General features: G+C 40.9%; 2 protein-coding genes across 6 annotated transcripts in view; both read right to left on the bottom strand.

Annotated features, from left to right (window-relative positions):
* Window positions 1-821: 821 nt before the first annotated feature.
* iqcg (IQ motif containing G) lies at window positions 822-11,050 on the bottom strand. The gene is made up of 9 exons (XM_061675638.1): window positions 10,922-11,050; window positions 10,806-10,834; window positions 10,580-10,702; window positions 5,860-5,944; window positions 5,614-5,775; window positions 4,898-4,972; window positions 1,443-1,574; window positions 1,250-1,339; window positions 822-966 (listed from the first exon to the last, which is right to left on the bottom strand). The coding sequence occupies exons 1-9, from the start codon at window positions 11,048-11,050 to the stop codon at window positions 859-861; spliced, it is 933 nt and encodes a 310-aa protein (XP_061531622.1). The 3' UTR covers window positions 822-858.
* A 1,449-nt stretch (window positions 11,051-12,499) lies between these two features.
* Window positions 12,500-23,066, bottom strand: part of spire1b (spire-type actin nucleation factor 1b) — a 34,959-nt gene continuing 24,392 nt past the window's right edge. For 2 of the 5 annotated variants that reach the window (XM_061673744.1, XM_061673740.1), the window contains 9 exons: window positions 21,752-21,802; window positions 19,002-19,165; window positions 18,796-18,889; window positions 18,511-18,653; window positions 15,737-15,874; window positions 15,433-15,503; window positions 15,280-15,307; window positions 14,749-15,020; window positions 12,500-14,283 (listed from right to left, as the gene is read on the bottom strand). In XM_061673744.1, the coding sequence (XP_061529728.1) occupies window positions 14,028-14,283; window positions 14,749-15,020; window positions 15,280-15,307; window positions 15,433-15,503; window positions 15,737-15,874; window positions 18,511-18,653; window positions 18,796-18,889; window positions 19,002-19,165; window positions 21,752-21,802 (1,217 nt within the window). In that variant the 3' untranslated portion in view covers window positions 12,500-14,027. Of the gene's footprint in view, window positions 14,284-14,748; window positions 15,021-15,279; window positions 15,308-15,432; window positions 15,504-15,736; window positions 15,875-18,510; window positions 18,654-18,795; window positions 18,890-19,001; window positions 19,166-21,751; window positions 21,803-23,066 lie in introns of those variants that run through there. The other 3 variants (XM_061673741.1, XM_061673742.1, XM_061673743.1) reach the window with 2 other exon arrangements.

Below are 23,066 nucleotides of genomic sequence, written 5' to 3'. Positions count from 1 at the left end.
AGCCAGCATTTAAGAACAATCAGAAAAATAAGTATTTCACCTGAATACAATAATGTAAATAGGTCATTCCAGAATTGGAGGACGTAAAACTGACCATCCATCCATCCATTTTCTGAGACGCTTATCCTCACGAGGGTGGCAGGCGTGCTGGAGCCTATCCCAGCTATCATCGGGCAGGAGGCGGGGTACACCCTCAACTGGTTGCCAGCCAATCGCAGGGCACATACAAACAAACAAACCATTCACACTCACATTCACACCTGGGGGCAATTTAGAGACTTCAGTTAAGCTAGCATGCATGTTTTGGGGATGTGTCAGGAAACCGGAGTGCCCGGAGAAAACCCACGCATGCACGGGGAGAACATGCAAACGCCACACAGGCGGGGCCGGGGAGCACACAGAGTAAAAAAGAGGCGGGGTGAGCAGTGGCTCATTTGCATGAGACATGACCGGGGGGCTTAAACCAGGCCAAAAAGGGGGTGTGTAAAGGTGTCATGTAATTCTTGATCCTTGTGGTACAGACATATTATCAAGACACCTGCAAAATCTTTTAAATTGTGAAAACTATTCTCTCTTATAAGTGAAAGGCATGCTCTGTTGGGTTGAGATCGTGTCACTGATGCCTTCAGTGAACTCTTGAACCCATTGAAATTTGGTGCAAATCTGGAAAAAAAAAATGCCATAAAGTAGTTTATTTAGCAAATTCACTTTCTGATTCGTGATGGAACACACAAACGCAAATACCGCACTTTTTCCGACTTTTGTTTCAAGTTTTAACAACAACCAGCACAAATCGGCATGAGGTTCTCTTTGATGCTACTTTTAATTTGAAAATGGACCAATATAAGTGAACACAACTCATTTCTTCTTCTTTCCTTCCTTCTTTTTCTTGCTTTTCTTGTCTTCTACTTTCCGATAAATGCCGAAGCCTTTGCGGACCATGCAGCCTCGCCACCAAGACTGCACCTATGAAGGTCAAATGTCATGGGTCAACTCACGAAAGCCCCATTTCCCCATTTCATTGTCATTGTTGCACACAAATGATCGCGCGGCGCTAGGGTGTGCTATGGCTCCTCCTGGAATACCAATAGCATCTCCCTGACACCCTCAAGAAATGTTATAATTTATCTGCACAATGCTGACAACCATAGACCCAGCAACATAACAGCCCAACCTGCCCAACCTTCACTGACAAATTTAAGTCTTGCGGTCGGCAACTCGGACAAGCAAATGAATGAAAAGTTGTTACCTTGAGAGCAGCTTTATTCCTAACCTCCAGCTGACGCAGTCTCTCCTCCTCTTCCCTTTCCTCCTTCACCACCTGCTCCATCTCGCTGAACTAAAACAAAAAAAAAAGGAACACCTAGTTATTAATGTCCATCCTGTTTTGCATTTGGAGAGGTGTTCACTTTTAAACATATTCAAAGCTGGTAGTTGTTCACCCTTTTTTGCATTGTGGTCAACTTTTCCAAGTTTGTGGTTCTCTTGTAGCGCGTGCGGGTGAGATGCTGCTCCTTCTCTTGCATGTTCTGTTCAGTGCACTGCTGCCACTGTCGCAGCTGCTCTTGTAACTCCTGCTCAATGAAAGGAACATGATGAGCTTGGGTTGCGAAATAAGAGCCATACATGTATAGGACACATTTAGAGAGAGAGAAAAATACAAAACAGTACGTAATTCCTTTAGTGTGGCATTTACAGCTGAAATGGCCAAGATAGAAGTAAAACTGAAAACTAGCACTTGTTATTAAATCACAGCACTGTCTCTGTGTTAAGTGATACAAGTATACACACGTACAGTATACAGTGGGTCCGGAAAGTATTCAGACCCCCTTAACACATTCACTGCCATTGACGGCTTCCATCCATCCATTTTCTGAGCCGCTTCTCCTAACAAGGGTCGCGAGAGTGCTGGAGCCTATCCCAACGATTATCGGGCAGGAGGCGGGGTACACCCTGAACTGGTTGTCAGCCAATCGCAGGGCACATACAAACAAACAACCATTCACACTCACATTCACACCTACGGGCAATTTAGAGTCGCCAATTAACTTGCCATGCATGGTTTTTTTGGGGGGGATGTGGGAGGACACCGGAGTGCCCAGAGAAAACCCACGCAGGCACAGGGACAACATGCAAGCTCCACACAGGCGGGGCCGGGGATTGAACCCCGGTCCACAGAACCGTGAGGCAGACGCTCTAACCAGTCGTCCACTGTGCCGCCCATTGACGGCTTTAGAAGTCAAATATCCATATTAACTGGGAAGGCTGGCAGTGAATGAGTTAAATTTTTCACTGTATATTACCCACTGTATAAAATGTATGTACATATAAAGATACACAGGCATATGTAAAGATATATTTAGATCATACAATATTAACTGCATGAATTGTACCAGTAGTTTTCAAAGGTAAAATGACTTGAGCAAAATAAGGTTGCCTCCCACAATCTTCTGAGCATCCTTTACCGTTTGTAGGCCCTCTCTCTCTGCAGCCAAGCAGCTGTTGGGCCAAGATGCTAGGTGCTGAGGATGCTCTCCACCACACATCTAAAAAAGCTCCTCAGGTCACCACTCTCCAGTCCGGCACGTCGCAGCTTCCGGAGGAAGTAGAGACGTTGGTGTGGTGCCTTCTTGTGCAGACAGGAAGTGTAATGGCTCCATGTGAGGCCCTTGGAAAAGTGGAATCCAAGGTATTTGTAGCTGGAGACCACGTCCACTGCTGCTCCTCCAATGTGCACGGGGGAGAGGATGTCTGCCCCTCCTGAAGTCCACCAAAATCTCCTTGGTCTTCTTCACATTGATGCAAATATTATTATCTTTGCACCACCCCACCAGATGTTCTACCTCCGCTCTGTACTTGGACTCATCGTTGTTGGTGATGCACCCCACTACTGTGTTGTCTGGAAACCTCACTAAATGACTGCTCGGGAATTTCACTGAGCAGTCATAGGTCAGTAGAGTGAACAGGAGGAGGCTAAGCATGCAGAGCTGGAGGGAGACAGTACTGAGGGTGATGGAGGAGACGACGATGATGTGGATCCTGACAGTCTGTTGGTCAGGAAGTCCAGGACCCAGTTCCCCAGTGATGAACACATCCCTAGAATGTCCAGTTTTTCACCAGGATTTGTGGGAAGATGGTGGTGAAGCAGGCGGACGTAGGACTTCTTGCTTTCTAGGTGGGTGATGGCTGTGTGGACCACTGATGAGACGGAATAAGCAGTGGCGGGGTTCTTCTTGTATGTGTATGCGTACTGGTGAGGGTCCACAGTGAGATCGATAGAGTTTTTGATCTGTGCCATGATCGGCTTCTCAAAGCACTTCATGACTATCGTGTAAGGCCAATAGTCATTCAGTCACTGTGGAGCTCTTGGGTACAGGGATGATGTAAGCAGCCTCTAGGCAGGTTGGGACAGATGCTAGGTGGAGCTAGGTGTTAAAAATGTCTGTTACCACCTCTACCAGCTGGTGGGCACAGTCTATCAGTATTTTCCCCGTTATGTACGGCCTTGCGGGGGTTAACCCTTTTCAGGGTCTTCCTTATATCTGCTGAGGGGGATCTGATGTTCATTGCTTGAACATAACGTGCATATTGAGGGCAGGGAGCAAGGAAAGTCACAGCTGTTTTACGTTCTTGGAGGGGAGACTCACTGTTCCAAAAATTCACGTCGTGCCAAGATGAAGTACATCACTTACTGTATGTTCAGATGAGGGACAGATATAGACAGGGACTTTAACCCATATACGCTACAATTTGGTATCTTTCTTCCAGCCAAAACAAACTTGGAGCGTACTGTATCCATAGCACCTGAGAAGACACACTGTCAAACTAATCAAAGCTAATACTGTATGGCAACAGTCGGAGAATGTTTCATGATAGCGAAGGCATCGCAGGGTTCTAGAGTCCTATGGTTTGCTGGAATCTTAAAGCTTTAGAAACGGCTTTGTAACCCTTGCCAGACAAACAGATGTCAATTACCGTATTTCTTGACGGTTCTCGAATTTGTTTGGATTGTGTCTTTTTTGTTTGCAGCTTTTTTACATCTTTTGTCCGACTTGACTTTGTCAGACAACTTCTGTTTAAGTGATTTCTTCATTGAACAGGTCTGGAGGTAGTCAGGATAATAATCAGATTTAGACTGGGAATAGTCACAGACGATAAGATGAAAAGAACGACTGACAGTTTCTTTGGAATGTTCAAGCCTGATTTGTCAATGAGTCCTAACCAGCGCTCGGACACGGAGCACTTTAAGCACCAACACTTTTCAGTAAGTTACCCGTCTTGTAGCAGTGTGTTGGTCCATGACCGTATTGGTCCACACTAAAAAATATAAAGGAGTGTCAGAAATTTAGTACAAGTGGTTTGATGATTAGGTTAACATTTGCCATTTCCTGAGAAACAACCACACAGTGAGCGGCACGGTGAGCGACTGGTTAGGACATCCGCCTCACAGTTTCTTAGGACCGGGGTTCAAATCCCAGCCCTGTCTGTGTGGAGTTTGCATGTTCTCCCTGTGGCTGGGTGGGTTTTCTCCCACATCCCAAAAACATGCATGGTAGGTTAATTGACAACTCTAAATTGCCCATAGGTGTGAATGTGAGTGAGAATGGTTGTTTGTTTCTATGTGCCCTGCGATTGGCTGGCGACCAGTTCAGGGTGTACCCCGCCTCTTGCCCGAAGATAGCTGGGATAGGCTCCAGCACGCCCGCAACCCTCGTGAGGACAAGTGGAACGGAAGATGAATGAATGAATGAACAACCACACAAACTGAAATGATGACTATTGTTAGTGTTTGTTTCAACCAGAAGTGTTTTTAACCAATATTTAATAACCCAGATTGTGGCTCTAATATGCCATTGTAGCAATATAACAATTGTTCAGTGCTATTTGTAATACCAACCGCATTTTGTTTTTTCAGGAAAATCTTTGATTCTTCATGAACTCGCTCCTGCAGGTTCAAATGGTCCTTCAGCAGCTAAGAGTGAGAGATTGAACGAGAGAGAGAAAGGGAGAGAGAGCTGATGTGATGTTTGAAATACATTTAACTTTGGACTCACATGTAAATATCCTGTTACATTATAATAACGTACAAATTACAATGAATTTATTAGGATTCACAACTGAAAAATAAAGAATTGAGAACTATAAAGCTGATTACTGCAACACAGCATATCATAGCAGTAGCAAGCCCGAGGGGCTTTTCTTAATATGTACGATGGGAAGTTTTAGAAAAAATACATTTTTGGTGGAGTATAATATAAATTATTTCACAAAATAATGTTATTGCTTCAATTTGGACCAGCTATTTTTGGGGTTTATGCAGTGTTTGTGGGATTTTGTCCAGGTACCCCGGCTTCCTCCCACACACCAAAAACATGTTTCTTCAATTGAAGACTCGAAATTGGCCACAGAATGTGACTGCGAATGGTTATTTGTCTATATGTGCCCTGCGATTGGCTGGTGACCAGTTCAGGGTGATCCCGCCTCTTGCTCAAAGTCAGCCGGGATTGGCTGCGGCTCACCCACACCATCACAGAACATGGACGGATGAATAGTTAAAAAGTAGGGTGAGGCGCTAAGGCAACACTTGGAAAAATAATAGGATGTTCCACTCACAACAACTTTGTCTTCAAGTCGCTTCTCAGCTTCCCTCATCTCATTTTGGGTTTTCTGGAGCTGCTGCTCAGTGCTTCTGTCCTCGAGATCCTTTCTTGCAGCATTTGAATCAATAAGTCGGTGCAGCCTATCGTTTAGATCCTCGTACAATGTTTGCAGTTCCTGACGGGAGGGTACGCGTTGAGGTTGGAAACGCATTCATTCACAACATCAACCACCAATGGCAAGTTAGATCTGCCGTATCACCTTCAGTTGATCGACTTTCTGTTGGAGCGTCGCTTGTTGTTTTGGAAGTGTACGTCTTCTCCTCTCCATCTCCCTCTTTGCCTCTCTGGGAGCAACATACTCTCATTATTATCACACATAACACATATCAGCTTACCTGATGAAACACATAAAGAAATGTGCTGCCCGGACAAACCAAAAAACAAAAACAAAAAAAGGCACCCGCGCATTCCCCATGACATCATTTGATGATGGTAAAGCAATCCAATGTTCACAACGTATTGTACAACCCCTATTCCAATGAAGTTGGGACGTTGTGTTAAACATAAATAAAAACAGAACGCAATGATTTGCAAATCACGTTCAACCTATATTTAATTGAATACACTACAAAGACAAGATATGTAATGTTCAAACTGATAAACTTGATTGTTTTTAGCAAAGAATCATTAAACTTAGAATTCTATGGCTGCAACACATTCCAAAAAAGCTGGGACAGGTGGCAAAAGAGACTAAGAAAGTTTGAGGAATGCTCATCAAACACTTGTTTGGAACATCCCACAGGTGAACAGGCTAATTGGGAACAGGTGGGTGCCATGATTGGGTATAAAAGGAGCTTGCCTGAATTGCTCAGTCATTCACATGCAAAGATGGGGGGAGGTTCACCTCTTTGTGAAGAACTGCGTGAGTCAACGAGGAAAAGAACCATCCGGACTGTTATGGACGCAAAGTTCAAAAGCCAGCATCTGTGATGGTATGGGGCTGTGTTAGTGCCAATGGCATTGGTAACTTACCCATCTGTGAAGGCACCATTCATGCTAAAAGGTACATACAGGTTTTGGAGAAACATATGCTGCCATCCAAGCAACGTCTTTTTCATGGATGCCCCTGCTTATTTCAGCAAGACTATGACAAACCACATTCTGCACGTGTTACAACAGCGTGGCTTCGTAGTAAAAGAGTGCGGCTACTAGACTGGTCTGCCTGCAGTCCAGACCTGTCTCCCATTGAAAATGTGTGGCGCATTATGAAGCGTAAAATACGACAACGGAGACCTCGGACTGTTGAACAGCTGAAGCTGTACATCAAGCAAGAATGGGAAAGCATTCCACCTACAAAGCTTCAACAATTAGTGTCCTCAGTTCCCAAACGTTTATTGAATGTTGTTAAAAGAAAAGGTGATGTAACGCAGTGGTAAACATGACCCTGTCCCAGCTTTTTTGGAACGTGTTGCAGCCATAATATTAAATGTTAATGATTATTTGCTAAAAACAATAAAGTGTATCAGTTTGAACATTAAATATCTTGTCTTTGTAGTGTATTCAATTAAATATAGGTCGAACATGATTTGCAAATCATTGTATTCTGTTTTTATTTATGTTTAACACAACATCCCAACTTCATTGGAATTGGGGTTGTATATGCCCAACAAGAATTCGATTGTTGTGGAGTCTTCTTCAGCACGTCCCAAAAATCATAATGGGGTTAAGGTCAGGACTCGCCACGTGTGGAAAATGAAATACAGTGGATACTTGTGGTTCAGCACCCCGGATTCACCTATTCGCATATAAAAAAAATAAAATAAAAAATAAAGTTCTTATTTTTCCAATTTGTTTTTTTTTTCTTTTTGGGGGGCTAACCAACCCTTAAAATGTTCATTGGCGGTTTATATCTGCTAATTCAATAATGTTTTGGGTTGAAAAACAATAACATATTTTTTTCTTTTATTAAATCTAATGATCATGGGCATCAATTATCTGCAAATTTTCGCTATTCAGTTGTACGGCCCAGTCCCTATCCCCTGCAAATAGTAGGGTTCTACCGTAATATTATCCTCCCTAAAACAGCATAATGAATTATGGAACTGCCTTCGTGTTGTGAACGACAACACAGGTCTTATAAACGCTACAGCACTTGCTACCAAAAACTATCAATTAATTCATCATTCTTCTTCACCTGATGCGGCCATCACTCTACAACAGTGTTAATCTGCATGACCATTTTGCATTGTTCCAAAATCCAATCTGCATGCTCTCTAGAAACAGAAACATTTATCTTTATTAGCCACAGTGACAAATGTTTTTAAGTTAACACAGCTCAATATGGCTATTGTGGAAATATTCTTACTTTCATTATTAAACAGTTTTTGGTTTTACTGTAATTTTTAAAATTTTATTTCCCACAGTACTTCCAGGTTTTAACAATATGTTGCACAGCCAGGAACCCAATTTAAGGAAGTTTTGTTTAGTTGTGAGTTGAGAAGCTTCTCATTTGTATGCTGCCAACTGTATTAAATGTACAATATTTATCCAGAGGGCCATCGGTAGTGTCATGGTTCCTATTGCAATCTTTTGGAATGCCCCAGCTGACTTTGGCCAAAAGGCAGACAACACCCTGGACTCGTCAACAGTCAATCACATGGCACATACGGACAGACAATCATTTACACTCGCATTCAGTGTCACTGAGTGGGAATTGAACGCAGGCTGCCTGCACGAAAAGTCAGGCCAGTAAACCATCAGCGACTCGGTATAGTTAGCCTCTTGCTCTCGTTCACGCGTCAGTCTTTCTTTTTTTTTTTTTCACGCGACTGGCTTGCTCTCCCTGGGTAGAGTGTTAGTAGAGCCAGACTTTTAACACACCCACCGTTCATAACCTGAAAATGTGTGCGCTGACACCAAAGAAGCGTGACTCATTGAAGTCTGAGGCTGGCTGTAAATCATGGAGCATGGAGTTTTCCTGGGACTTGTGAATGCCATTGAAATTCATTTGGAAAATATAGCACTTTAAAAAATACCTTCCATAGCGAACGGGTCATCACCAGTGAGACATGAGCACCGCTCCGTCTAACATGTTAGTCTTTTAAGGAGAGCATGTGGCTTTTTTAAACCTTATGAAATAAATGCAATAAAAGTAATGTAACAGAATACTGTTAATAAAAGTAATGTAACAGAATACTACATATGACTGAACGCATGTTTGGAGGTACATTAGTAAAAAGGTGTGTGCCTGCCACTCGTAAAAAAGTGTGTGCCTGCCACTCGGTAGATCATCAGTGCCCCACAACCTTCCTTGCGCCACAGAATGTGCAAGTTGCTTTAACATTTTTGACGCCCAAAAAAGAAGCAAATAAAAACAAATGATTGCAATGACTCACCATTGCGCCATGACAATGATTGTAGCGGCAGCCATGCACTTAAAACAAAACAAAAAACTCCAAGCTGCCAGCAGCATATTTGATGTGGAAATGCACCTTGCAGGTGGCAAAAAGTATGCTGGCGCCAATATTTCCCCCTAAATAAGGGCCAAGTAAAGTGGTAGGGACACATTGCAAACAGCCCAAAAGGTCCGCAGCTGCATGCCTTTTTTGACTAACGCACACAGGAGAATATGGCCCTATATCAGCTACGATAGGCTGCAGCTCACTACGACACTGAACAGGATGAACAGTCTGCCACTGCCTTGACCTTGAATAATCACATTCACAAACATGATTGGTGATGGTTGATTAAAGAATCTAAATTGCCCACAGGTGTGAATGTGAGTTTTTTTGTTTTTGTCTAGATGTTTGATCAGCAACCAGTCTAGGGTGTAAAGGAGAACTGTGATAACTGGTTAAATGGTAGTTAAACATTCAAACTGTCGCCCTGACATCGGTGGTCATGAAGTCTTTTGACCGCCTTGTGCTGGTCCACCTCAAGAGTGTCACAGGACCCCCTGAAGTTTGCCTATCGCGCAAACAGGTCTGTGGATCACGTGGGCAACATGGGACTGTACTTCATCCTGAAACATCTCGACGGCGCCCAGACATACACGAGGATCCTGTTGGTGGACTTCGGCTCTGCGTTCAACACCACTCCTCTCCTTCAAGCTTCTTCAACTTAACGTCTCGTCTACCATCTGCCAGTGGCTCTCCAGCTTCCTGACAGGCAGGACACAGCAGGTGAGTCTGGGGGACACCACCTCATCCACACGCACCATCAGCACCGGGGCCCCCCAAGGATGTGTCCTCTCTCCACTGTTCTTCTCTCTCTACACGAACGACTGCACCTCAACGCACCCGACTGTGATACTCCTGAAGTTTGCAGACGACACCACAGTCATCGGCCTCATCAAAGACGGTGACAAGTCTGCATATCAACAGGAAGTGGAGCACCTGGAGCTTTGCTGCAGCCACCACAACCTGGAGCTCAAGATGGTAGAGATGACCGTGGATTTACGGACATATCCTTCCCCACAGCTGCCACTCACGCTGTCCAACTGCCCTGTGTCAACGGTCGAGACCTCCATCTCTGTCAGGATATTTTTACATCGCGCTGCATTATTTGCATACTGTCGTTGATTACTGGGCACTTATGTGTTTGAGAACTCTGTGCACCATTTGCACAATCGTCACTATCCCAGATCATTGCACTATTAGTCACTTGAAATTGCTCTAAATTGGAGCTAAGGACTTCCTTATTTGCACAATTCCATTATATCAGCATCACCACACTAGTGGTACACTTTCATTTCTCAATGACTCTCCATACCTTTTTTGTCCTCAATGTATATTTTGTCATAGTTGCTGTTTGTTATACTAGAGTGGCTCCTACAACCAGAGACAAATTCCTTGTGAATCTTGTAACATATAATACTTGTCCAAGAATGCTGATTGTGATTCTGAGAAAATATTTTTTTTAATAAATAGTTCATGATTATTAAGGATGTATCATTTTCACATGATGTTGTTTGGTTGAACCTTTTGTTGCTCTCAGCATTCTTCTCCTGGTCCTGTCCGTCCACGACCTGCAGCAGGCAGGTGAAGCTCTGTTTCTCCTCTAGCTCAGCCTGTAACTTGGACACCTGCTGTGAGATATAGTGACTGGACGGACAGAACACAACAAACACCGCAGGGTTCACGAGCAACCTCGAGGTAAAATCCTTCCTGATTTATTTAACTGGCCGTAGAATGTGTCACTACTCACCAATCTCGTTTCACCTTTTTCACTCTGGCCTGAAGGCATAAACACCAAGAAAATACAGACATTGAGGATGATTGCACTACTGTATAGTCGACTATGTGGGACTGTCAAGTAGTCACCTGTGACTCTTCAGTACAGCATTCCTTGTGGATCTTGATGGTCAGAGCGTGTTCCAGTATGTCCAGCTGGTCTGAGCACTCCTCAAGTACAGCTGCCAGCCTGAAACTCTGGATCTGGGACAAATACATCTGGGGACATATTATTATTATTATTCATTCTTAAACTGCTCATTTGGTAAGGTATCGTATTGGTAACTTAAGTGGGTCTTCCAAATGGACTGCTGTAACACATCGTACTGTGAGGCAGTAAACCAGCCAATTAGCAAAGAAATAGGAAAATAATTACATTTATCATTGTGATCAAATGGTTAAAAAAGTGGAATTAAAAATATTTTCCATTTCACAATACGCAATTAAACAACAAAACGAACACAAACTTCAACACACGAAAGATTGTTTTACGTTGGCACAGTTAGGGGCAAAAATATGACGTCATCCGCCGTGTTGGTTGCTAGAGAAGTCGTCAATAATATACTAAACATAGTGCTATTAGGAGATTATGCACTGTACACGAGGGGGGGGGGGGGGGGGGGGGGAAACCTGATACTTGCCTCTATAACATGACGCCTGTGAATCTAGTGTCATAAAAGCCCCGTCGAGCCGGCAAACGACGTGGCTCGAGTCGAGGTGATAGTGTATACGTTGCTACGGTAACGTCGCTGTCACGTGGTGCAACTGCACTTCAACCTGAAATTCAAACAGACGCCCAAAAAAGTGTAAACTAAACTTCAAAGCGACAATGTGATAATCGTGTGTAAATGTGGTAAAAAGACATATTTGTTTGTACTGTCCAATCGAGTGCATTCATCATCAAGGACGAAAATTGAAACTGGGAAGAAAAAAAATATATATATACTTTATTGACCACTAAAAACGAGTACAACAACTCAAAAATAAGTAAGGGAGACTACAGGTGTTCTTTGATTTATTTTTTGTTTTTTTGTTGTCAACATTTATTTATTTGTTTAGTTACTCATTTACTCACTCAGCATGGTAACATGGAAACCAATCAGTAAGAATCTGGGCCCAAAGAAACACCAACAGGGTTAAGTCTGTCGTCTGTATTAAATAAGCTACCTTTTTTTTTTTTTTGAAAGTCCCCAAATTTAAAAGACATATACCACTGAAGCTACTGAAAATTACAACAACAACAACAAAATTAAAAACAATTGGGTAAGTAAAGTGCTATTAGTCCTTCAGGATTAAGCGCAGTGAGTCTTGTGCTGTTCAGTCGGTCACATTGAGGGAAGTTCTATAGATGGAAAGTTAAACCTCATTTGTAAAATATTTATTTTGATGACAATTAAGTAAATGGATTTTAATGACTGGTCCAGACCTTTAGCAATAGGAAAATGCAGCCCCATGTAAAATGGCCTACTGGTTTAAACACTTCTCTATTTCCAGTCTTTGTGGTACCTTTTATGTTTTTCTTTTATCGAAGCACCCTTTAAAGCACAAATATCTCCAGACACTGTTCGGAGTATTGCAGAGGTGTGGTGACACACAGACGTATTTTGAAATAAAATTTAAAAAAAAAAAAAAAAAAAAAAAAAAAGAGAAAACAAAAGTGTAGGCATTTCATTTGTTTATTTTTGATCACTTGTGGCACTCTGTCCAGGGAGTTTGAGCTTGATGGTAAGATATTGAAGGTACAAGCTACACCGTTCATGCATGATGGTATCACACTGTGATGCTTCTCCTGTGGACTTCCCCAAGTGAGCCAGCAAATCACTTCATAAAAACTTAGTGTACTGTAGATGACTGTCAATATATTTGCGCGATCATATAAGACAACGTTTAAGGCAGAAAATCCAAAAATAGAATTGCACATTTATTTCAGCCACCTAGTCTGTTTCTGGATGGCAAAGGAACAATGTTAAAGGCATTACATCAAGACTTTTTGTACGTACTTTTACAGTATGTCCCCGCTGCTTAACTGTAACCAAACGTCTGTACAAAAACAAGAATGTCAGGCATTTTATCTAAAGTAAAAGTCACCATTTTCAAAATGTATTCACCCAAAAAACTAAGTAAACGTAATGTGGATTATGTATTGCTAGCGCCCAACAGGAGCAGCAAGTTAATACATTTATAAGTGCCAAATATGAAAATGGAGAAAGCAGCTATTTGAAATAAATGATTGAAAGGCAAGTATGAAAGGTTATATCGGTGGTTATGATGTGTCTGCATGTGCACGAGAATGCACATTTAAAAAAAAGACATAAAACAGAATTACTGAACATGGGCACTATGAACCATATACAGTATGTTTGTTATGTTGTAAATACAAAATCATTTTGTTTGTGATTCTCACAGTAGTTTAATTCAAAACAGATGGATTTTGAATATTTTTTGTGAAATGCATGATTAAGTAAAATTTCAAATAAAGAACCGTTGTTTTATCAGACCACACAGTTTTTAGGATTAGTTTTTTTGTGTGTGTGTTTTTGTATTGTTGGTTTTTTTCCTCTTCCTTTTTATTGAGGAATACGAATAACTGATGAGATGTAATAAGTAAGGGTTTGAAGAATGTGATCATATGTTGGGGCAAGAATACATTATGCGGGTCAAACTGAGAACGACATACAGCGGCTGTCGTCTTAGGGCAGTACAACTGCACACAAATCTATTGTAGGTGATAAATGGATGAATGTAACAAGCGACTGAATACTGAATGGGGTCAAAATTCATCGAGCAATACTTGGTGGAGAAGCCTTCATCAAAAAAAGTTGAGTGTGCTGTAGAGATAAAAATGAGTACAAAAGTCAATTGAAACTAATACAAAATGTAATATTTGAATATCTTGACTCTCACTTTATCCCATGACTGTTGTGCAGGCCCCACAACGCTGTTTCTTCACTCTTGTGCTTATTTAGGTGTGAGCTGGGGTGGACCACCCTACCGTGCCATCCAAGAGGAGGACAGTTGTCCACTTTGACAAAAGTCAATGGGATTGTTGTCCTTTTTCTCCCGAAAGTAATTGAGTGGAAATTAAAGGGTCAACCATAATATGATCCAATTGATTGTAGATCTACACCAGACAGTCATCTGGAGGAGCTGTACACGATGACGAGAGACGGATGGAGACAGTCTAGATGGAGACAGTCTAGATCTCACTGATGGTTCGCTCTGAGGGCCGGTACTCCTCCCTTCCTTTGGGCGAGGACATGTACAAGGACTGCGTCTTGCGTTTTAAACGCGCTCTCTTGGTGGCCAGTGACAGGCTGTGCTTGCTGGAGGCGATGATGTCAGTGATGAACTTCTTGCAGTCAACACACACCTCCATGGTGGCCCAGTCTTCGGTCAGCTCTGATGGAAGCTCAAGTGCTTCGTGAGACTTTAAAGAGCCGTGCTTGGACAACCTGAAAACAACGGGATCACTGTGTTTTATACTGTATATCAATGTAATGTGGAATAATATGTATTAATATAATAAAAAGAAAAGATAAAATCATCCTGAAATAGTTGTATTAGAAATTCTGCCTTCCGAGAGGCATTCATTTAACACTGCACCAGACTGAGTCTGAAAGATAATTCTAATATTTGAGTTATTCGGCAACATTAGAGAGCGAGAGAATATTACAAACAACCCTAAATGCAAGCGACACAGGCATTAATCGGTCTATGTCTGTTTGTTTCATTGACTTCCATGGAGGTTATGATTTTTGAAAGCATGCAATATTTGAAAGGGTACTACTGTGAGCTGTGTGGTTATACACTTTTCTAGGTTGTTTAAAAAGGACCGACAGTAAAAATTCTATCTCGGTGTGCTTCAGCATCCCCAAAATTGTGCTCCAAACACATTCCATACAGTTCATATGTCTTACTTGGACATTGTCTTGTGGATGCTCGGTCGTCTATGACCGCTGGCGGACTTGTCAGATTTGACCTCCCCAGAAGCCTTTCCAGCTTTTTTGGCTCCTGATTTTGATGTGGTAGCTGCCGATGCGCCGTCCGCAGCTAAAGTCAGCCGGTCTTCAGCCACAGAGAGTCCTTGTCCCTCAGAAGTCACGCCACTCATCCTCTCCCTGGGTTGAGTGTTAGTAGACCCGATGGAGTAGATGGGAAGGCTGGAATAAGGTTTGGATGGCAATCTCATCTGTCATAAAACAATTCAAAAATAAGGTTGTAATAAATTCAACCAGCTTGTGATCTTATTTCAAATGATGACCCCCAGAGAGGTTATGTTTCTTTTAAAAACATAAAGGAGTTCAACATGCATTTTAACACATACTTTATTTAGTTTAATTCTGTCATTTAAAGTTTTGGTTGCACACAATTAAATTCTACTCGACTTTTCGTCTGCTTTATAAATTCAATAAATAGGATGAAAGTAAGAAGGATTTGTGACACTTCACCTTTTTGCAACACTGTGAACACACAGGCCTGTAAAGAAAAATGAAGCAATGAATGAAAGTTCTTTCGTGTTCTTTGCTTTTTTTTTTTTTTTTTTTAATTTAAATATTTTTTTTTTTTTTATCTGTGAAACTGTTATGTGAATGGTGTTTTACTTTTTGCAAAACTGGCAGATGTAGGACCAGGTGAAAAAGGAAAATCTTTTGGTCCGACAACAGAAGCAAAGCTGCAATGAAACCATGTAAACATGTGAATTGGAAATCAGTTTTTAACAAAAAAACAAACAAACAAATGTACCGTTAATGATAAAAGAATATAATTCAGCCACAATCAAGTCTGTTCCTCGAACAATATACAGCACTGTATGGTGAAGATTGCTGAAGCGCTCTTCATGTACATCGTTATTAAATAGTAAAGCATGTATAGTCTACTATGATAAAATAACATGTCAAAGCTTACCTTTCCCTTCTTCATTGCGGTGTAGACTTCTTTATACTGCTGAAATTTCTCCAGCTCTGCTTTTACCAACACCTGTCTGATGTGCATCACCTCCTCTACTGTCAAAGACAGACACTCCACAGGGAAACAAAACTCCTCCTGGAAAAAAAGAAAAATAATCACATGCACAACAGCACGCACATACATACACACACACACAGACACAGCAGTCAGTGTTCCTGGCAACATTTGGTGCGCCACACTTGCTGGAGGTAAGAGTGGGGGGCAGAGTACCTGGAGAAAATCCATGCAGGCACAGGGAGAACATGCAAACTCCACACAGGTGAGGCCAGATTTGAACCCAGGTCCTCAAAACTGTGAGGCAGATGTGCTAACCAGTCATCCACAAGCTTCAATAAAAGATGTTTTGTCCGTGGGTTGTAACGTAAGCAATCTAGATGTGTCCAAGTTGTGCGCTAGACTGGTAAAAAGGTGTAACATTAAAAAAAAAAAAAAAAAAAATACTGTAAATATTGAACAGTACTCTCCATAAGAATTGATAACCTTAAGAAAATAAAAAAATATTTTATTTGTCTCCTTGATACTGCCAAGCTGCACTGTAGGATGGATTATACAGGTCAATAAATTAGAATATGGTAGAAAAGTCCATTTATTTCAGTACTCATACATTATGTGGATTCATTCCATACTTTTCAGAGGGCAAATTCCTGCCTAATTTCTATTTCTACATTTTCACGAAATATTCTAGTTTTTAGAAATGGCGAATTTTGTGTTTCTGTCTGCTGTAAGATATAATCATCATAATTATACATGTACTGTATATTAAAAAAGTTTTTATTTTTATTTTTTAAACCTGTCCTGTTCAGCTGCATGGCCTTGCAGATTGATGGATGTGTATGCATTTTGTGCTGGAACAGCTTTGCTGTGCAACGGGGAAGTTTGAAATACTCCCTCTGCTTATTCTTTATTTTTTAAATTATTCTGATGTTGATTGAAAATGCAACCATGTCATGTCAGTCATTAAATATTTTATTTTGAGTGTGTGTAATGCCGCTATAGAACATGAATTGCACTTTTTGGATTGAACTACCTAAATAAAGCTTTTGACGTGAATCTAATTTCTTGAGATGTACCTGTACTACATACAAAAAAAAAAAAAAAAAAAAAAAAGTCTTTGGAAAGACTTGGAGAATTGGGAACACATACAACCAGAACCAATGGACAGTGTCACGCCTGAACCCTTGCTCAAGGGCTACCTGAGCAGCAGGTTAAAATCCCTCACATTTTCTTCAAAAGCATTCCGTGGTCCATCATCAACGTCTATTTTAGAATTTTGGATTTTAGTAGCAGTTCTTTTCTCTCAAGGTACAAGTCAAATACATTTCTGTTAAGCTTATTGATGTATTGTACTTTTGTCTAATTGTTTGGAACTTTTCTTGGGCAAAAAAAGGCAGGTGTACAAAAGACGCAAACTTTGAGGGGAACAACTCAAAGAATGTACAGTGGGTACGGAAAGTTTTCAGAACCCCTTAAATTGTTCACTCTTTGTTATATTGCAGCCATTTATTAAAATCATTTAAGTTCATTTTTTTCCTCATTAGTCTACACACGGCACCCCATATTGACAGAAAAAAAAAACTTAATTGTTGAATTTTTGCTGATTTATTAAAAAAGAAAAATTTTAATATCACAAAGCCATTAAGTATTCAGACCCTTTGCTGTGACACTCATTTAACTCTGGTGCTGTCCATTTCTTCTGAACATCCTCGATAGTTCTTCACCTTCATTGGAGTTCAGCTGTGTTTGATTATACTGATTGGACTTGATTAGGAAAGCCACACACCTGTCCATTTAAGACCTTACAGCTCACAGTGCATGTCAGAGCAAATGTCAATCATGAGGTCAAAGGAACTGCCTGAAGAGCTCAGGGACAGAATTGTGGCAAGGCTACAAAAAAAAAATAATAATAATAATAATTCTGCTTCACTTAAGGTTCCTAAGAGCACAGCGGCCTCCATAATCCTGTAATGGAAGATGCTTGGGACGATCACAACCCTTCCTAGAGCTGGCCGTTCGGCCAAACTGAGCAATTGTTGTTCCCAAAAAAAAACTCATCGCTGTGTTTTAGCTCAAAAGGGTGTTTCTACTAAATACTGTTTTCTACTAAATACTGAAATACTAAGGGTCTGAATACTTATGGCTGTGTGATATTTCAGTTTTTCTTTTTTAATAAATCTGTAAAAAAATTCAACAATTCAGTTTTTTTCTGTCAATATGGGGTGCTGTGTGTACATTAATACGGGAAAAGAAATTAACTGAAATGATTTTCGCGATACAAAAAAAAAAAAAAAAAAAAAGTTACAATTTTAAGGGGGTCTGAATACTTTCCGTACCCACTGTACATTGGAATCTCTCAAGTCAAATTTCCCAAGGGTCATATAATGAAAAAAGCTAAAGGTTTCGGGAAAACTCTTAAGTTGGACTCCCGTTCAACAATTTACACCATGTTTTGCTTTTTTATACGTAGCTCACCATATGAAAACTTTGTTGCAGTCATATATAATCCCACTGCATCAAACTGAAAGGCTTCAGTATGATGCCGCTGCAAAGAACAACTACTGACAGAACAACGACAAACAGAAGAAGAACCGGACAAGTGAAGACAACTACACACATGTATGGGAGGTAGGCAAAATAAGTGTATTGTGCATCCTGTAACATATTGTGTTCATCTTCATAGTTTTCAAGTGTTGAAAATCTTAACAGTAACTCACCAGAGACTTCGAATTCTGTTTAGAGGGCAGCTGAAATGGTCGGACATTGGTCGGCGTTTCCTTCTCGATCGAGTGTCTCCTCTGAGGGGTCCGGCGCCTCTCTGGCTGTGGCGTCGATGAGATGGGCAGGAACTGTGGTGGAGCTGCGATAGCAGTAATAGCGCACAAAAGGAGACATCAATTGGTTTTCATGAAAGTATGATGTATTAGAAAGACCTAATCAGCATTACTAAAAATATAACAAAATATGACGATTTAAGAGGTGAATATTAATTCAAAACTCACTCTTCTTTCCCAGTGCTGTCTCTGGAGATGTGTCATCCATTAGAGATGTTGTTACACTAGAGGTGCTTGCTGATCTGTTCCCTAAAAACTCATCCTGAATAAATATATGGAATATACAACAACACGTATTATAACAATTTGCTCTGCAGACATCAGATGCATTTTGGAATTAAATTATGCCTCAAAAAACACAAGACCCCACTGACATCAGAGTCGGAGGTGTCGAGTTCGGCAAGGCTGGGAGCCTTCAAAAGCTTCTTCCTCTGGGGCACAGACTGAGATCCGGAGGGTTCTGCTTTGGGAGATGCCGGTTCAATGGTCAAAGACAAAGTGCTGGATGTCCTCCTGCCCATGTACGGACTAAATTCATCTGCATAGAGCCACGCACAAAAGACTTGCATTAAGATAACCAGACAAAAATAACACTGGATCTCAAAACATTTTCTCATAGGTTTTCTTGCATCCATAGTTTTTGGTTTGTTATTAAACTTATATCCTGATTGTCTGATAATAATAATTTACCACAGTTTCTTTGAATGACGGTAAAGTCAAACAATGCAAGAATCCTAGGAATGGAGGACAATATTTGGAGATCCTTTTGAGGTCAGAGAGGGAAGGGATGGGTGAATTAGGTTGGTCAGAGGGCGAGGGACGGGAGGAAGCTGGTGTTATACACAGAGCACGGAGGCATCTTTCATGAAATATTCAAATCCTGGCCTCCAGACTTTCCTCCCCTAAATATTAAGGAAGAGAAAATTGCTTATACTATGAAGAAAAAAAACACAGTAGTACAGTATGTATACACAAAAAAACTATTCCAATGAAGCTGGGACATTGTGTAAAATGTACATAAATACAGAATACAATTATTTGGGAATCCTTTTCAAACCATATTGAATACACTACAAAGACAAAACATTTCATTTTTACACTGATGAAAGTTAGTTTTTCTGCATATATTCTCTCATTTTGAATTTGATGCCTGCAACACATTCCAAAATCCGGGAACTACGCTGAGAATGCCCGATCTCGCTCGATCACGGAAGCTAAGCAGGGTCGGCTCCTGGCTAGAACTTGGATGGGAAACCATCTAGGAATACCAGGTGCTGGGGTTTGGGCAGGAGGCCAATCACCTGCTTCCGTAAAGAGTACGGATTACAGAAACTGTAATTGCGCCCTAATGTGCCTCATGGCACTGAGAGCTCTGGAATAAAAAATAAATAAAAACAACACACACACATTCCAAAAAAGCTGGGACAGGGACAACAAAAGACTGGGAAAATTGAGGAATGCTTACAAAAATACAAAATATAAAAAATAAAAAAATACAAAAAAACCTTGTTGAACAGGTTAATACGAAACAGGTGAGTGTCATGATTGGGTATAAAAGGGCCCGAGTTCTCTGGGCCAGAGTTCATCTGATTGCTGCAAAGTGGAAAAACATACAGGTTTTGGAGCAACATATGCTGCCATCCAAGCAAAATCTTTTTCAGGAACATCCCTCCTTATTTCAGCAAGACAATGCCAAGGCACATTCTGCACACGTCTGAACAGAGTGACTCCGTAGTAAAAGAATGCGAGTCATAAACTGGCCTGCCAGCAGTCCAGACCTGTCTCCCAGTAAGAATGTTTGGTGCATTGTGAAGTGCAAAATACGACAACGGAGACCCCGGATTGTTGGGCAACTGAAGTTGTACATCAAGCAAGAATGGGAAAGAATTCTACCGACAAAGTTTCAACAATTAGTATCCTCAGTTCCCAAATGTTTATTGGATGTTGTTAAAAAGGAAAGGTGATGTAACACAGTGGTAAACGTGCCTCTGTCCCAGCTTTTTGGGCCTGTTTTACAGGCATCAAATTCAAAATGAATGAATATTTTCAAATAAATAAAGTTTAGTTTGAACAATAAATATCTTGTTTTGTCATGTATTCAACTGAATATAGTTAGTATAATATATGTATTGAAAAGGATTTGCATATCTTAGGATGCCTTTTTGTATTTGTTTTACACAGCGTCCCAACTTTATTGAAAGGGGGTTTGTGTCTAACAATGTATTTATTTCTGTTAACACAATCAACAGTTAGTAAAACAACTCTTAAAAGGAGGTGAAGGGAAGCTATAGTGGACATAAAAAGGCTATACAACCCTGTTCAAATGGCAGGTTTTTGTGGAAGAAAGAAATTAGACTAAGATACCAATTTTTCAGTATAACCTGTCCAACTCAACAGAAAAAACATGACGGGAAGTAAAAAATAAAAAACAGATAATGTGATTGCACAAGTGCGCGCGCGCACACATACACACACACACACACACACACACACACACACACACTCCCTCTAATAAATGGGGATGTGGCTGTGTTCAGAATTAAGCAATCATATTTAAACTCATGTTAATTGGGGGTAAGCACATACCTGCCACCATTTAAAGTGGCTTTGATAAAGCCCATATAAATTAAGGTGGAAACATATTTACAATTTTCTGAAGGACTCAAATATCAAAACACTTTGGGTGGAATTGATAACAGAGGGGGTAATTGTTCTTTTTCTTGATATATGAATGAAGAAAAAAAAAAAAAGGGCACTCTTGTCATCCAGGGCAAAAGGGGAGGTGCTTGAGCACCACTTGGGGTTTATGGATGCAGATTGAGAAGGAAGGTGTGAGTCAATGTGAAAGAAGTGTCTTGGGTCAAATGAAAAGCCACGGTTGATAATTGCTCCTCATTGAGGGGAAGAAGTCATCCATATGAGCTCATCAGCGAAGGGGCATTTTTGTGCTGCTGGATTCAAACTCGGGCTGAATGTTGATACCATAATTGTGCACTCAACTGCAATTTGGAGTCTTAATATTTGATCAGATAATATATTAGTTGAGAGCCAGGGAGGCAAACAGACAAAGCCATTGGGTTAGGGCTGGGAAAAACATTTTCAAGCAGCAGAGCTCATACTTTACCTAGTCCTGTACGGAACAAGTCCTGTGGCATACTGCGAGTTTTGCCAAAACCTAGAAGGGAATGCCTTCTTCATTACGAAAGCTACACAAACCTTTTACTTGATGTCACAGGTCTATCCTTAGTTAAACAAAGTTTTAAAATGGAATAAAAAGTGTGATTATTATTATTATTTGTTAATGCATGAATTTACTCTGTCGTGAAGGGCCTCTCCTTTCGAGACTCCACATAATTGGAACCCATAGGACTTTACAAAATTGCCCAAATCCTCAATTCACATTTAGATGATGATACACACATGATGTCTTTTTTAGTTTGGAAAATAATGCAGTTAGAGCGAAGCGCTGGTATGAAAAAGGCTGATCCTTTTAATTCTCTGACAAGCATCAAAGTGGTGGCTTTAGCAGCACCCTATGACTAACTGGCAACCCGTCTGGGTTGTACCCTGTCTCTCGCACAAGGTCAGCTCAGCTAGGCTCCCCTGTGCGCCTTAACAGGATACGTGGTAGAAGATGGGTCGATCGATGGCTGGATGGATGGTTTGGGCTGTGTAGGCAATGGACTAATGAAGGTTGTGGTTTTAAAATATAGTAACATACGCTGGTGTTGTCTCCGTGCTCACTGGGAGTAATTATCGTCTCAGTATTGAACCATGAAAAGGTGTCAAGGCAACCACAGAAACAAGCCATTCTCATCTACTTAAGGAAAATTGTTTTCTCTTTTTATTTTCATTGGTTAAATCAGTCATGGATCAAAGAGGAATGATGGATCTATTTATCTATATTTAATGTTGTTAATCACATAAAACCGAAAAAGAGCTAGGTCCGGTGTAAGACTATTGATAATAAAATAACTGCTGTATATTTGTTGCAAATACTGTCCAGTACTACAACACCATAAATGCCTGCTTTGATCCAGTGGCAGTTCTCGAGGGACCAAAACTTTTAAAACCGTTGATGATAGTAGTACGGCCCACCTGGGGAAAAAAAAACATTTCACTTGGACCCAGTCTGGTCACCATGCAAAAAAAACGGGCTAGAACCGTCACTGACCAATGCCCATACTTACTCTAATGTCCTGCATTGTCTAATTTTGGGCAATTATGTACCATTATATAAAAAAATGGGCCCACAAGTGCAAATGGAGGAGCACACATACAAGATAATCCCACAGCATGAATGATTCAGTGTGATAATAAAGATTACTGTATGTTAGGATGAGAGACACTGGCTTCAGTAAGAGAAAAGTCGATGCCTCAGTGACACACTGAGAAACATGAAAAAGCCTTTTGTACGATGTACAACGATAATGACTCCG

Source organism: Phycodurus eques, chromosome 4 (genome assembly GCF_024500275.1).
Source record: "Phycodurus eques isolate BA_2022a chromosome 4, UOR_Pequ_1.1, whole genome shotgun sequence".
Taxonomy (NCBI): domain Eukaryota; kingdom Metazoa; phylum Chordata; class Actinopteri; order Syngnathiformes; family Syngnathidae; genus Phycodurus; species Phycodurus eques.
This window is presented reverse-complemented; position numbering and strand designations above follow the sequence as displayed.